The sequence below is a fragment of the Lissotriton helveticus genome, chromosome 9, assembly GCF_964261635.1.
Source record: "Lissotriton helveticus chromosome 9, aLisHel1.1, whole genome shotgun sequence".
NCBI lineage: Eukaryota > Metazoa > Chordata > Amphibia > Caudata > Salamandridae > Lissotriton > Lissotriton helveticus.
In genome coordinates, this window is record NC_136070.1 from 1,248,474,723 (window position 1) to 1,248,489,480 (window position 14,758).

The 14,758-nt window shown below is 41.8% G+C and overlaps 1 protein-coding gene across 1 annotated transcript in view; it reads right to left on the bottom strand.

Annotated features, from left to right (window-relative positions):
* Positions 1 to 677: 677 nt before the first annotated feature.
* UQCRC1 (ubiquinol-cytochrome c reductase core protein 1) overlaps positions 678 to 14,758 on the bottom strand; it is a 55,173-nt gene continuing 41,092 nt past the window's right edge. Inside the window, exon 13 of the mRNA XM_078661780.1 lies at positions 678 to 946. Coding sequence (XP_078517906.1) covers positions 882 to 946 — 65 coding nt within the window. The 3' untranslated portion in view covers positions 678 to 881. The remainder of the gene's footprint in view (positions 947 to 14,758) is intronic.

The window sequence follows — 14,758 nt, forward strand, 5'->3', positions numbered from 1 at the left end:
TAACCTGGGTGGGCAGTACTTCTGCTCCCATTGAAGCTGCTAGCAAGCAGCTTCTCAGAGCGATGGGAGAGAGCCCAGTGCAGGGATCTCGTCTTCTGTAGACTTTGAGGGTCTACAGCTGGACACTACTGCCTCAGTAAGGTGGTAGCAGCAGCTGCTGGTGTGAATCTGCTCCCAGAGGAAGCAACTTGCAGAACACACACGAGTACCACTTGTATATCCCCTAACACACCCAGCAGACCTCGTCATCGGTTCTGGAGGTGCTTGCCCGAGAGTATGACAGAACTCTCCAGTGTTTAATGCTGTGGTTTGTGTTCAGCTTGGACAACAAGCCAGCTGGGAAGAACTTCAGCGCCTATACAATAACATTTCAATACGACGCAATGCATTCAACCCATTGATTAAGTACATTTGGTGAATACCTCTGATAAAGATAATTCTAGGTAATCCATTTTGTCAGCAACGTTTCAAAACAGGATTCTTTAATTCTGATTTCTTGACCAGCTTCCAAAAGTCATTTGCTTTTTGAATATTTTTGAAATAGCAAGTCTCCTGGTGCCAGACAGGACATTGCAGGAGCTGTAACCAACAAGCCAAATACATTTGCAGCCCAACAGTGGAGACAGTTTGGTGGGAACAATGCCAGGAGGATACCCATAAGCAGCCACAGCCCAGCATTTAGTTCTCCATTTAATTTACATTTATTCATCACATTGTTACACATTTGAAACTATTCAGAAAATAGTATTGTATATGCTTCTGCACACAGCTTTTCTGTAAAAGTACCCAGCATGTACAATGCAGGACAACTCTTCCACATTGGCGCCAGACTCAAGATAAATATTTCTCATACTCTTTTCAGAGGTCTCCCGGATTACACCTTAGAAGCGGAGCCAGAACATGGCACTGCGTATACGGTTGTAGTCTGGAAGCTGCTCGATAGGACCTGGATTTGGAGAAAAACAAAGTAAGGATTTAATAAAAAAATATTAACAAGACCAGTACATAATATACATAAAAAACGTAAATTAAAGATACTAGTTAAACAAAAGTGTGCTGTTTTATACAGATGCCAAAATACTGAACCTTTGAGAGGCTAACACAAATCTCTGCAGCTTTCAAAATAGTCCAGCATACACCTTTTGAACATGTCCTATCACTGCTGGGAAGCGTTAAACTTTCATCCTTGCTCCCTAGACTCACAGGCACCACTTCCCGTTCTCTCTGCAGGCATCCAGCTACGGGAATTGTGGCAGCGTGAAATCAGACATACGAAGGAAGTCAGTATAGCAACAACAAGCAGCTGTTAAGTTGTGCAGCTCCTGACATTACACAGAGCCCCCCACCCCCATTTTTTTTAAAAAGAAAGAAAAGTTTGAAAACGTCATGAACTGCAAAATCCGGTGAAGTCTAAGAATTAGAAAAATAAGTTTGCACTGCCACTAAGTAAAGTGCATCCTATTGCAAGTGAAGTGTTGACTGTAGCGGTCCATGCAGTAACAGGGTACTGATGATAGACAGCAGTGGGGCATATTCTTGCTGCTCCTATCTGAATGTTCAGCCTTCAGCTTTTTGCTGTACTAGTCCAGTGCAAGGCATAGTGCTGCTGTTCAATGACCCTCCTGGTAGTTGTAAACAATGCAATGCACCTGATGGCTTTAGCATTCAGCACCTTTTCCTTCTGGCTCACTTTCTTCTGATGGATACCTCTACCTGCATATTCCTTACCTGTAGAACAGATTTTAGAGCAATACCCTGCACCCAGAGGAGGGTTGATTGCTGGTGAGAGAAGAAATTCTGCAAAACAGATCTTGCCATGTAACGATCAATACACATCTCGGAAAGCAAGCAGTAGTTCTTGGCGAAGGTGTGTATGGACGCCCACTGTGCTGCCTTGCGGCTCTCTGGTAAAGGAATGCTTCTGGCACAGACAGACAAGGTGGATTTGGCTCTGATCCCCTCTGGAGGATACTTCACGGTCAAAGCATAGCAGGTCTTAAGACAGAGGATGATCCATCTCAAAAGAGTTCTTTACTGCTTGGCTTTACATTTTTTCACACCAGAGTAACCAACGACGAGCTGGCCATTCAGTCGTATGTTCCTGGGGTCCAGAAAGTAGTTGGCCACCCATCTAGGATTCAAATAATACAACTACTATTCCACCCAAGTGGGATGGGGCAGAGGATAAACGGTTGGGAAGGTAATAACTGACCTAGGTGGAAGGGGGTACACACTTTTGGAAGGAAAGCACACCTGGTTCGCAAACCAATATGTCAGGGTAAAAACAAGTGAAAGGAGGACGAGAGTGAAGAGCTTGTAACTTGCTCACCCGTCAGGCTGAAATATTACCCACCAAAAATATAGTTGTGTCAACATTCTCAAGAGACAACTATGCAGAGACTCCAAAAGAGACACCATTAGAAAGGCCAAAACCAAAGGTCCCACAGGGGCACAACAAATTGGGTCAGCAGATATTCAAATCTTTCAGAAAACACATAACAATGGGAACTTGAAATAGGACTGCAGGTCCAGCAGACGAGGAATGCAGACGGCACTGATGGATAGATCTATCAGGTTAGCTTGGACGCCCAGAAAAAAGTAAACATTTCAGAGCCAGGCATGTCTCCAGATAGAGACACAGCCCTGGCCACCGAGTCGTTGTGTCAAAATGTGTCCAAACCAGGCTTGATAATATGCCTGGAGGTGTTCTGGCAATCCTGAATGACTTCTTAGAAATGTGCCCTCATGTCCTACAAAACATAATGCACCACCATCTGTACCAAATCCCGCAAGGCATGGTTGTATCGTGCAAAGAGGCAGTTGGTGTTGATGAATTTCAGGGCCAAGCTCCCTGCACAGAAGGCCTTCTTTATTCAGGCTTCCAGACAGTTTGATTCTCTGTCATAAGGTACTGGCGGGAACACTAATCTTAACTGACTTGATGTGTGATGTATTCCTATAGGTTCTGTATCGATCCCCCTATTCCTGACCCTGTTCTGGTTAATAATTAACTAGCAGCCATCCCACGGTACAAAAAACAGTTATCTGATTAAGCCACACCACGGCACAGGAACACGTTATCTGATTAGGTCATAACGCTTGCCATCTAATTAGGCAAGCACTATTCCTCCAGCCCCTGATAAGGCATACGGAGTTCTCAAAACAAATCAAACCTATGACAACCTGGGAAAATCCCTGCGGCCATTGTTTTGATTTCACCGAGAACTTCAGCAAAAGAATGTGCGAACGAGCCCGTTCATATGACATCCTTATTGACGTATCCATGTCCATCCTTACGTCAATCTCGGCACCTTACAGGTATAAATATTACCGACATTGCCTTAAGCAAACACACGCGGTGGTGACGAGATCGGAGCAGCGAGACTTGCCGAAGAGGCCAGCACAGAGCAGACCCCACTGGCGCTGCCCCGCCTTCCTGACGTGCTGAGAACGAGACGCTGCTTTTCTCCTGCCGAGAAATCCAGCTCCGGCGCTTCCAAGCAGCCCTCGCAGGCAGCTGGAATATCAAGACCAGAGACGAGAGATACCAGCCCTCAACCATTCTAGATCTCAGGTACAGAACTGAATAACCCCTTGCAGAGAATTCTTGAGTCAGTCACTTGGCAAAACAAACTTAACTTAAACTGCTACTTATCTACTCCCGCCCACGTATTAGGCTTAGGTCAGGTACACTGGGGTAGGCGTGGTTAGAAGCACCAGTTGAGTACGATTAGTCAAATGTATATATGTATGTATCTATTTTATCAGTTTTAAATATCATATGGCTTAGAAACCATATCAATGCTTCTGCAGTATTATTTTATACTTCTGCTTTTATTGTATGCACTTTACTTAACCATAAGTATCGCAATAATATCGATTCATTTCTCTTGTACGAGAAAAGAGACTGATCAATAAATAACATCTTTTATTGAACACGCCCGTCTCTTCCTTTTCTCTACAATCTGGTGAAACTAAGAATGCACTGAACTGACTGAGTTAAATAAGTTGTCTTTTGTTTTCACACGACTCTAGAGATACACTCTTGATTAGGGGAGAGCAAAGTTGTCATGTTCTATGGTTGTCAGAAACTAAATCCCTTCTTGTCTATCCAGGGAGGTTAAACTCCTCCTTGCCTATTCGAGAAAGTTTCTAGTGAACTCTGAGCTAGCTGGCAAAACCAAAAGCTTTAAGTCTAATATCGTCAGTAGAAGACCTAGTTAACCTCTGTCCTAGGTCTATACTATTGAAGGTATTATTCCAATGCGCAGAGCCTATTGGGATAATAGGAACTACACTACATGGCGCCCAAACGTTTGGATAGGCGATAAAACTAACGCAAGACATTAGAGTAACTCAGTCGTGCTTTTTCACACAGAACCCATTTTTTCCCATAATACTCCAAAGACGTCTGGAGTGGGTGAAAGGTCATATCCGCCAAACCTCGCAGGAGGAGACTCCTATGTATGGTTCTTGGTTTAGTCAACGTTGAAGGATACACTGTTCCAAAATATTGTGCATCTAATCTTTGTTTCCATAGAAACCTGATCTGCAAACAAACAGAATAACCTTCCTGTCGGTAAAATGATAGACAGTGATGAAGAAAGGGAGACAGCTAGAATAGCAGCTGAACTCCTAGTAGCAGACAATACTCTGCTGGTAAATGACCCAAATGCAATACTCATCCCGGTCAACATAAGGAAATCTATAACCCTAAAACTTATAGAAAATGGACTGACACCAAGAGGTGGTACAGTCATATTCGTAATTGAGGCACACGAATATCGGCAGACAGAGGTATTCTATTCATGGATAAACTTTCCAGCAGCAAACGCTGTAACAAAAGAGTTCCACTATTATAAAATAGAGGAACCACCGGATATCTACACTCCTTTCGAGGAGGTGGAAATACCACTCAAATTCCAAGAGCACCTGCTCTTGTTTCATGGCGCCCTAAAACATAATAATCACATCACCAGGCTCGGTCCACTAGGTAGACCAGGAGCAACGTGGCCGGTCCTAGCCGGATATACACCACATCCAGACATTGAAGAAATGCCTGCAGCAGAGCTTTTAGCACAGCTAAAACAATTAATCAAAATACATAGACAATTAGTCCAATATGTAATGCGGACTTCAACAGTCCAACCAGCAGTTAAAATTCCACAGCTGAACCCTCATCAGGGTAACACAATTAAAATTACACCACAGAACATACAGTCCTGTCTGGGTAAAGTACCCGCAAAACGGGAACAAATACCCTTCTGGCTAGCACAAAAAATCACTCAAATAGAGGCGGTGTTTCCAGACACCACCCCGGTAGAAAAACACAGGATTCTGACTGTCTTCCAATGGGAATCGCACCACACGTGGAAGACTGTGACACTTGGGGTACAGTCTTTGCTTCCATATACACAAAAACACATGGTGTACCATCAATGTCAGTAATACCAGATGTGCTAAAACAAATTCAAGATGAATACGGTCCAGAACCCGCTTTAACTCTCGGTATGAAATTACTGAAGTCTTCAAGCAGGTCTCGGCTATATTATTAGCCAACATAAAGGGAGAAGCAGCAAACGTGGCGATCCGCCAAAGGTTAAAAGAGACAGATATAGCAGACCAACCAACTGAAATTGCCAGAATCATAGAGAAATCCTATGAAGAACTAGGAAGAGATAGTCTGGGTGGAATACCGGTAAAACCTCAACTGATTGAAAGTCCTGAAAAGATATTTATTAAAAATAATTTAAACACTCAAAAAAAGAGCTGGGATGGAAACAAACAATCCAATCCTAAAGAAAAAAGATTCCAGTCCAGAGGAAGGTCTCCTCGGCGGAATGAAAGATCTCCGAACCAAGGACGCAGGTCTCCCCAAAGTGAGCCCTCTGGGAAAAAATACAACCTTAGAAATAGGGATAATATAAAGAAACCTGATAGATCAAGATATTGATACACGTCCCTCTCAATCTTTTCAGACTTCCTCGCAGAAATCAGAAAGAAGAGGACGATCAGAACACAGGGAAGAGCACGTCAAGTCCAAAGACAAGGAACCTGCTCATCCAAATAAAAAGTTACAATTTCCAAAAAAGAAGGTAGCCAGTATTAAAGTAATCAAAGATGCCGAGAATACTGAGAACACAGCTGAAAACGGAGAATGGGCTCAGACAATGCTAGACAGCGCAGCAGAAGTGAGCATAGCTCGCAAAGTCCTTATGAATAATCTGGAGACAGTGGACACGAATGAATACATTCAGGTGGAAACTGCAGACACCAGAGATAGCAAACCTCATAAAATATATGAAATTACATTGCGTATAGAGGGGGATAAGACTAGAAAAATAAGGGGACTATTTTGGGATAATCTGTCCAAGGGCTATGACATCCTTCTAGCTGAACGAGACTGGCCTCCAGAGTTTGTCAGGGAGTGTCCTCATGGCGAAGAAATAATTATGCCTGCCTTCTCAAATCACATTCCAATTCATAAAAAATATACACTTGCTAGAAAGTGGGCAGTAGCTCAAGCTCCTGCTTTATATAAAAATCATGTAGGATGGGATGAGGACTCTCCTCCCCACAAAATCCAGTTAAAATCACAACCTACTGCACAGAGGCAGTACCCAATTAAGCAAGAAGCTAAAAAAACAGGTAAAAGAGATCCTAGATCAACTTGAATACCAGGGGGTGATTGAAACTTGCACCTCACAAATGAACAATCCTTTGTTTCCTGTCTCCAAACCAGACAACTCATATCGTCTAGTTTTGGATTACAGACACCTTAACTCATGTTGCAAAACCTTTGCAGTGCAAAACTCGCATAGTGCTGCACTAATGAATAACATAGTGCGCAAAAAATACAAAACAACATTAGACATCTCTAATGGGTTCTTTTGTCAAAATATAGCACCAGAGAGCAGATATTTGACTACGTTCTCGGTAAATGGCTCGCAAAAAAGCTTCTGCCGTTTACCCCAGGGGCACAAGAACAGCCCAGGATTATTCTCAAAGAGAGTAACAGAATTACTACAAACATACGATGACGAGGCATTATCATATGTCGAAGACATTTACCTAACAGATGATGACTTGGATACTCACTTGAAGAGAGTGAACACCATAATACTTGGGTTCGCAGCAGAGGGTTACAAATTCAACTTTAAAAAATCAAGAATTGCCCATCTAACAGTCCTGTTTTTAGGATATGAATTATCAAGTGAAGGCAAAAGCCTGGCTGACAATTTCCTAGAGAAATGTGCGGTACTCCAAGCTCCTAGAACACTAAAAAACTTACAATCAATTCTAGGCTTCCTAAATTTCGGAAGAACATACATTGCAAATTACGCAGAAAGGATCAAACCCCTTTATGATCTAATAAAACCAGATTTTAAAAGAATCAATTGGACTTAAAAACACACAGAAATTTTGAGATCTTTACAAACAGACATGTTAATTAAAACAAAATTAGAAACACGTGACAACACACGCAATCTTGTGATTCGAGTCATCCCAGGAAGATGCGGATTCACATACCTGACCTCTAATGAGGGAGAAAAGGTACCAATTGCATACAATTCACACTTGTACACAGAAGCTGAAAATAAATTCAGTATTAAAGACAACATTGTTCATGCAGTTCAAACTGCTATAGCAAGAGAAAAAGACAACGCTGACGGTAGACGTATCACAGTCAGAACAGCGGAGTCAGCCTTTGAGGCATTAACAACCCCATGTAATTTACCAACAACAGCGTTGAATCCAGAATGGATACAATGGGTGAATTCAATTACAACAGACAGAGTAAAATACTACTTTGATCAAGAATTAAAGGAATTAAAATATCTGGAATATGAAATGACATACCCTCTGCCAATCGACATTCTGCCTTTACGACAGTACGCCTGTGTAATACATACAGACGGGCATGCTCAACCCTCAGTTTGGGGAGAGCTGGCTTACAAGGCCACATGCGAAATTGTAAAAGAAGTGTGGCGCGGAGGTAAATTAAGACCTCTACTTACAAAAACACACTCAGTGGAAAATAATTCAGAACAACAAACTGAAATAATAGCGTTAAAAATGGCGCTAGATAATGCCGATCGCGAATTCCCGACACTTATTGTGTGCGATTCGTATTACTGCGTCAAATCATACAATAACGATTTACAGAAATGGATTCAAAACGGTTACAAAGATGAGACAGGTGCAACAATAAAGCAAAAAGTGCTTTGGGAACAAGTAGTTCTATTACAGAAAGAACTACCAAAAACTCACGTGATACACTCACTGAGTCATCAGCGTGATGGCGTTCACGTTGCAGGGAATTCATTGGCTGAGAAAGCCACAACGGCAGCAACTGAATCGGCTTCCGTAGTCAAGAAAAAGCATACAGTAAAACACATTGACGGTGAAACTTTGCTGGCGGTAAAAACGTCATCAAAAGGCGACTGCTCAGCACTACCGATCAATTATCCACTCAATTATACATACATAATCGATGCAAACTCAGTCCCTTTTGCTCGAATCCCTGGAGTGGGGGATAGAGTGATTCCAAACACGGACAGGAGAGGCTTGTTAATAGCAGACGCACATATGGGTGAGGGTCTCAGACACCTCAAACTAAAAGATTCTCTGGAAGAATTACAATCAGTGTACTGGTGGCCAGGTATGAGCCTGCATCATCACATCTTTGTAAAGAACTGCCCAGACTGCAATAGAGATCGCAGTGGCGAGAGAAACGGTATATTAGCATGGCGTTTCACTCCAGAATTGATCAACAATAAAAATCAATGCGTCCAATTAACATATAAAGACTAGTTTCCACTTGTGATGTAGACCCCAGCACTCGGCTGACGTCTGGACTGTTATAAAAAGGTTTGCGAGTCTATAATGGCATATACGCTAGAAGCATGCTACGTTTGGCTGAATGTTTTTTCGTCTTGCCCTAAAGCGTATGAAAAACATGGCCAAATGAGCATAGCATAGCGGGACTCTTCTCACTTCCTACCTGAGGGAACGGGATGGTGTAAAGAAAAAACCAAAGGCATAAAGCAATCTATAACAGCAAAGGTATTAGGTTCGGGAGCTGGGTGGGTCAAACATCTAATAAGTGTCCAACGTAGTCTAAATAACCTGCCAAGAAATTCTCTGAGGGGATTCAGTCCGTACGAATTATTGTTTGGAACTAGAATGATGGTCTTAGATCTTGACAGTCAGACTTCAGTGGTTAAAGAAAAAAGCTTTGATATCAAAGATCGTTTGGCTATTTTACAGGACTTAAACGAAACAAGGAAAGACCTGAGCAACATAAAGTTGAAACAACAGCCAACGACCACTGAAGAAAAACCACCTGTCCCAGCAAGAACTGTCTGGATTCCAAAAGTCGGGGATCTAGTCAGAGAAAAGATCGCGGTAAAGAAGGAATTTGGGCCTTCTTACAGAAAAGCAGTTCCTGTCTTGTCTATCAACGGGACAAGATCAGTAGTACTACCGCCCCTTGCTGGTAAAAAGGAGAACAGAGTTGTATCAATCGACCTGATAAAACCACAATCATGTGGCCGATAACGAACAGTAGGCCGAGTGGACTCCCGATAAGTAGTAGAACACCAAGGTTTGCTACAAACACAGAGGTTCAATCTAAGAGGCTACTCACATTTGAAATGCCAACAGAACAACAACAAGGACTATGCAACAATGCTATGGAACTTAAACCTCTAAAAACCCAAATAAAAACATTTAGCAGAGACACACCAATCTACAATGAAGTAACAAATGACTATGCTGCTGCAACAAAACACAATAATAAAGCAAACAGCAATCCTGAAACAATAGGAACAATAGACAGAACGGCATCGGGTTACTTCATCAACTTCAATGATTCATCTGAAAACCTGAGTGAATCAAAGGAACAAACATCAACAAAAACCTTTAAAGACAAAGCTAAGGAACTTTTTCAACATCTGAAAGAAACCTATCTGATTTCTCCGTGGATCGAATTCTGGGTGGCCTTAGGTGCACTTATCCTCATACTTTGGCTCATCATGGTACTATGTTTGGGACACTTCATTGAGGGAAAATATGCTAAAATGGACACAGCAAGCCAGAAAATCAACTTGGTCCTCAAACCACACACGTCTTCACACGTCGAGAAAAGAGAACTTTCTTCAGTCAACTTCACAGCCAATCCTATACCCGGTGGGGTAGCATGGGACAATACTGATTATGAAATCTATGGTCCGGTTGAAATCCTGAAGTATCCACATCAAATCAAGATCTCATTGAGTGACTTTGTAAAACCAAGCTCAGTTGCTGATGATTGGGACGTTGAAAGCATTAATAATATGATGTCTGCTAAATTTACAAAACATGATTATTTGCAGGGTTCGTCTAATTATGATAAAATGTTCTGCTATAATCACTATAGTAATCATTATCTGCATAAATCTGCACAACCTAGAAATGTTTTAAATTATAATCAATGGGAACACTGTGCAACCCCTCCAAAAGGTAGCTCAAGAACTTTTAATGACAAATATTCATATTTTTCAGGGTTCAACACAAGTAATGCAGAAACATTTTATTTCAAATTATCAAATAAGACCGGTACAAAGACCATGCTTACAAACACTAAATTGATATATTCAGACTCGTTTTTTGAGCAAATGAGTACATTTGGTTTTGATTACTGGGACAAAAATGTTGAAGTAAAAAGTGTTTGGGGTACAAAGGAATGGCAAGTACAAGGTATAGAATCATTGTTTAGAGCCTGCATGATCCCAGAACAAATTATATTTTTGAATGACACTGTTCAACAAACTACCTGTCTTGGCCTAGCCAAAATCAAAGACTTAAACAAACCGTCTATTCCAAAGCCATCAATGAACGGTAATATATCTCTAGATGAGGAGATAGACGTAAACCATATATTAAGCCAAAACAGAACACATCCTGATTGGAAACAGTGGTTGATCTGGCCCACAGATACTAATAACTGTCAAGACAGATTCCTGAACAAAATCCAGGGGTTCAAATTGACAAGGCCAGACCCTAGATATTCCCAAAGACAACACCCAGGGATAATTACCACGTACAGTGTGGGCAAGCTCTGCCTTCAATGGCTACAAACATCCACACTGGCAGAAATTAAGCAACACCTGACTTTACTTACTGATGGTGCTGACTTGCGTGATTTCATTATGGGACCGCGCAAACAGCGTCAAAAACGCTTCATAGCAGCCTCTGTATATGCAGCTTATAACGAAGCCTGGAAAATAACTCAAATTGAAACGTCAGAGAGAATACGGGAAATTGACCGTATTAATTTGGAAAAATCACTTTCTGTAGTGGACAATGGGTTAATGACTCTGTCCTCCAGAATATACTCTTTGGACAGCATTGTGTCTTCAGCAATCGACATAATATCGCAAGACTTACTGTTGTTACAACACGGTCAGTCCCAATTGCGTTCTATTGTACAACTTGGCTGGACGTTACAAAATTTGCGTTCAGGCTATGTGCCTTGGCGTTTAATCAACACAACGTCACTATTCAATATCGTTAACCTTACTGATAAACAAATCAGTATGGCACAGAAGGGTGCTGATTATACAATCCTGAGCATTGAGAAACTCGAGCGATTACCATTGACAATGTCAGAACGACCTGTCAGTGAATGGATAATACATGGAATAATTAATATTCCAATATCTACTTTCAGGTTTCAATACTGCCAAAAATATATACAGGTTGGCATGTACGAAAAATTGGGTAAAGGGTACATTAAGTCAACATGGAACTTGCCCTATTCACATGCTTGTGTCAGTAATAAAGGCCGGAAAGTGTTTCTTAGTGGCAATAATTGTGCCATGTCACTAAGCGGTACACTTCTGTGTAATGGTATTAGTTTACACGGAGCCTGTGAAGGGTCCTCAAATAACCTTTCATGTCACCAGCTAGGCACACCTGCGACACAAATAGAACCATTCTTTAGGAGACTATCGAACGGGAGTTACATTATAATTGTAGACCGCAGATGTTGTAGCTTGGTGCCCGGAATACCTTCTCATAAGTACGACTGCGAAGGTCATGTGCTGTGAACGAGTATTGTTCCCCAGCACAATGCCAGACAGGGAGGCAAGGTTATGGCCGAATTTGAAAATTGCTTCCATTCGAGTTGATACTTTCAGCAGAATGAAAACAGTGCTCCTTCAGACGCCGACCAGGCTCACGTCATCAAAAGAAACGTATGATCTCCAAGTTGCAAGGACAACGGCAGAGATTCATTCATTGTTATCAACTAATTCCCCCATACATTTCGCAGAAATCCTGAACGAAATCTTAAATATTTCTGATACCAGTGGAGTCTCAAATGTATTTAAGACAGTGTTTTCGGGGGCTTTAACACCATTTAAAGCCATTCTGGGTATTTTTCCGGACTTTGTCCATTCCATCTTTGGTGGACTTCCTCTCCTTTTGGGACTAGTGGCAGGAATCCTATTTTTGATCCTGTTATTTCGCTATGGCAAACCGTGTCACAGACAAAACACCTGCGACAAGGGAAGAAACAATCCTAGCCATTGGATACCGGGACCGGATATCTAAAATCCTTGGACTGTCCCGGCTTAGAGACCTGAACATGACTTGGTTTCTTTCATTTAGACCAATGTGGCAAAGCTGTGTTTTACCTGTATTAAGGTGCTTGCTATGCGGAGAAGAATGCGTGTTGGACACCTGTCTGACGCTACAATCGGATGCGCCAATGGATGCAGAAACTTTGTTGGGTCCGGTGACAGCTCATGCATTGTGCTGTCCCCAGCGGCTACCAATCCTGATGACGGCATTCGTGGAGACTTCACCACTACGATTGAGGGGTAGTGAGGTTCAAGATGATAGCAGCATCGATCAGGTACGACCTTCTGTCAGCTATGCTGATCGAAACATCAATGAAGGCAATCATGCTCATGAATGCATGGTAACATCTTTTTCCGAGTTAATGGAACTTTCACAGGAAGCTGTTGACAGCTTTTTCGAGAGTCTAAATGATATGATGTTCTCACCAGAGCAGAAATAATGGCTTTTGAGCAAGCTAGCACAAGGCGTTCCCAACACCCTGAATTTGGCCTTCAACTTTGATAATAAAGTATTGTGAACAATTTTTCTCCAGTTTACGGACAGCGGAACATAATTTTTTCAGCGGCCCCAAAATATGTTGCAATTTTTCGGGACACTCATCTTCTGCTTAAAGTAGAAACTATTCTTAGAGAACTAAAATTCTATTTTTAGGAACTTTAGAGACATTAGCTGCCCTCTGGCATGTTCAAATATATTTTATTTTGTGATGAAATGGTCTCGCATTTTTTTCTTCTGTCTTAAGAGCCATTTCATGTGTAATTTTCATATTTTATTAATAATGATGTATGAATATGCGTGATTTATTTAGCATTGTTATACTGCTTGAGTGCGTATAATGCATATATATATCTTTTCGTATATTTCATGTTTTCAAAATGCATATGGATGTATTTTGGGGTGGTACGGTATACACGTGCTCTACTAGTATATTTACTATGCCTAGATCTTGTACATATGGACATAGTCTGCGTGGAGTGGGTGTGATGTATCGATCCCCCTATTCCTGACCCTGTTCTGGTTAATAATTAACTAGCAGCCATCCCACGGTACAAAAAAACGTTATCTGATTAAGCCACACCACGGCACAGGAACGCGTTATCTGATTAGGTCATAACGCTTGCCATCTAATTAGGCAAGCACTATTCCTCCAGCCCCTGATAAGGCATACGGAGTTCTCAAAACAAATCAAACCTATGACAACCTGGGAAAATCCCTGCGGCCATTGTTTTGATTTCACCGAGAACTTCAGCAAAAGAATGTGCGAACGAGCCCGTTCATATGACATCCTTATTGACGTATCCATGTCCATCCTTACGTCAATCTCGGCACCTTACAGGTATAAATATTACCGACATTGCCTTAAGCAAACACACGCGGTGGTGACGAGATCGGAGCAGCGAGACTTGCCGAAGAGGCCAGCACAGAGCCGACCCCACTGGCGCTGCCCCGCCTTCCTGACGCGCTGAGAACGAGACGCTGCTTTTCTCCTGCCGAGAAATCCAGCTCCGGCGCTTCCAAGCAGCCCTCGCAGGCAGCTGGAATATCAAGACCAGAGACGAGAGATACCAGCCCTCAACCATTCTAGATCTCAGGTACAGAACTGAATAACCCCTTGCAGAGAATTCTTGAGTCAGTCACTTGGCAAAACAAACTTAACTTAAACTGCTACTTATCTACTCCCGCCCACGTTTTAGGCTTAGGTCAGGTACACTGGGGTAGGCGTGGTTAGAAGCACCAGTTGAGTACGATTAGTCAAATGTATATATGTATGTATCTATTTTATCAGTTTTAAATATCATATGGCTTAGAAACCATATCAATGCTTCTGCAGTATTATTTTATACTTCTGCTTTTATTGTATGCACTTTACTTAACCATAAGTATCGCAATAATATCGATTCATTTCTCTTGTACGAGAAAAGAGACTGATCAATAAATAACATCTTTTATTGAACACGCCCGTCTCTTCCTTTTCTCTACAATCTGGTGAAACTAAGAATGCACTGAACTGACTGAGTTAAATAAGTTGTCTTTTGTTTTCACACGACTCTAGAGATACACTCTTGATTAGGGGAGAGCAAAGTTGTCATGTTCTATGGTTGTCAGAAACTAAATCCCTTCTTGTCTATCC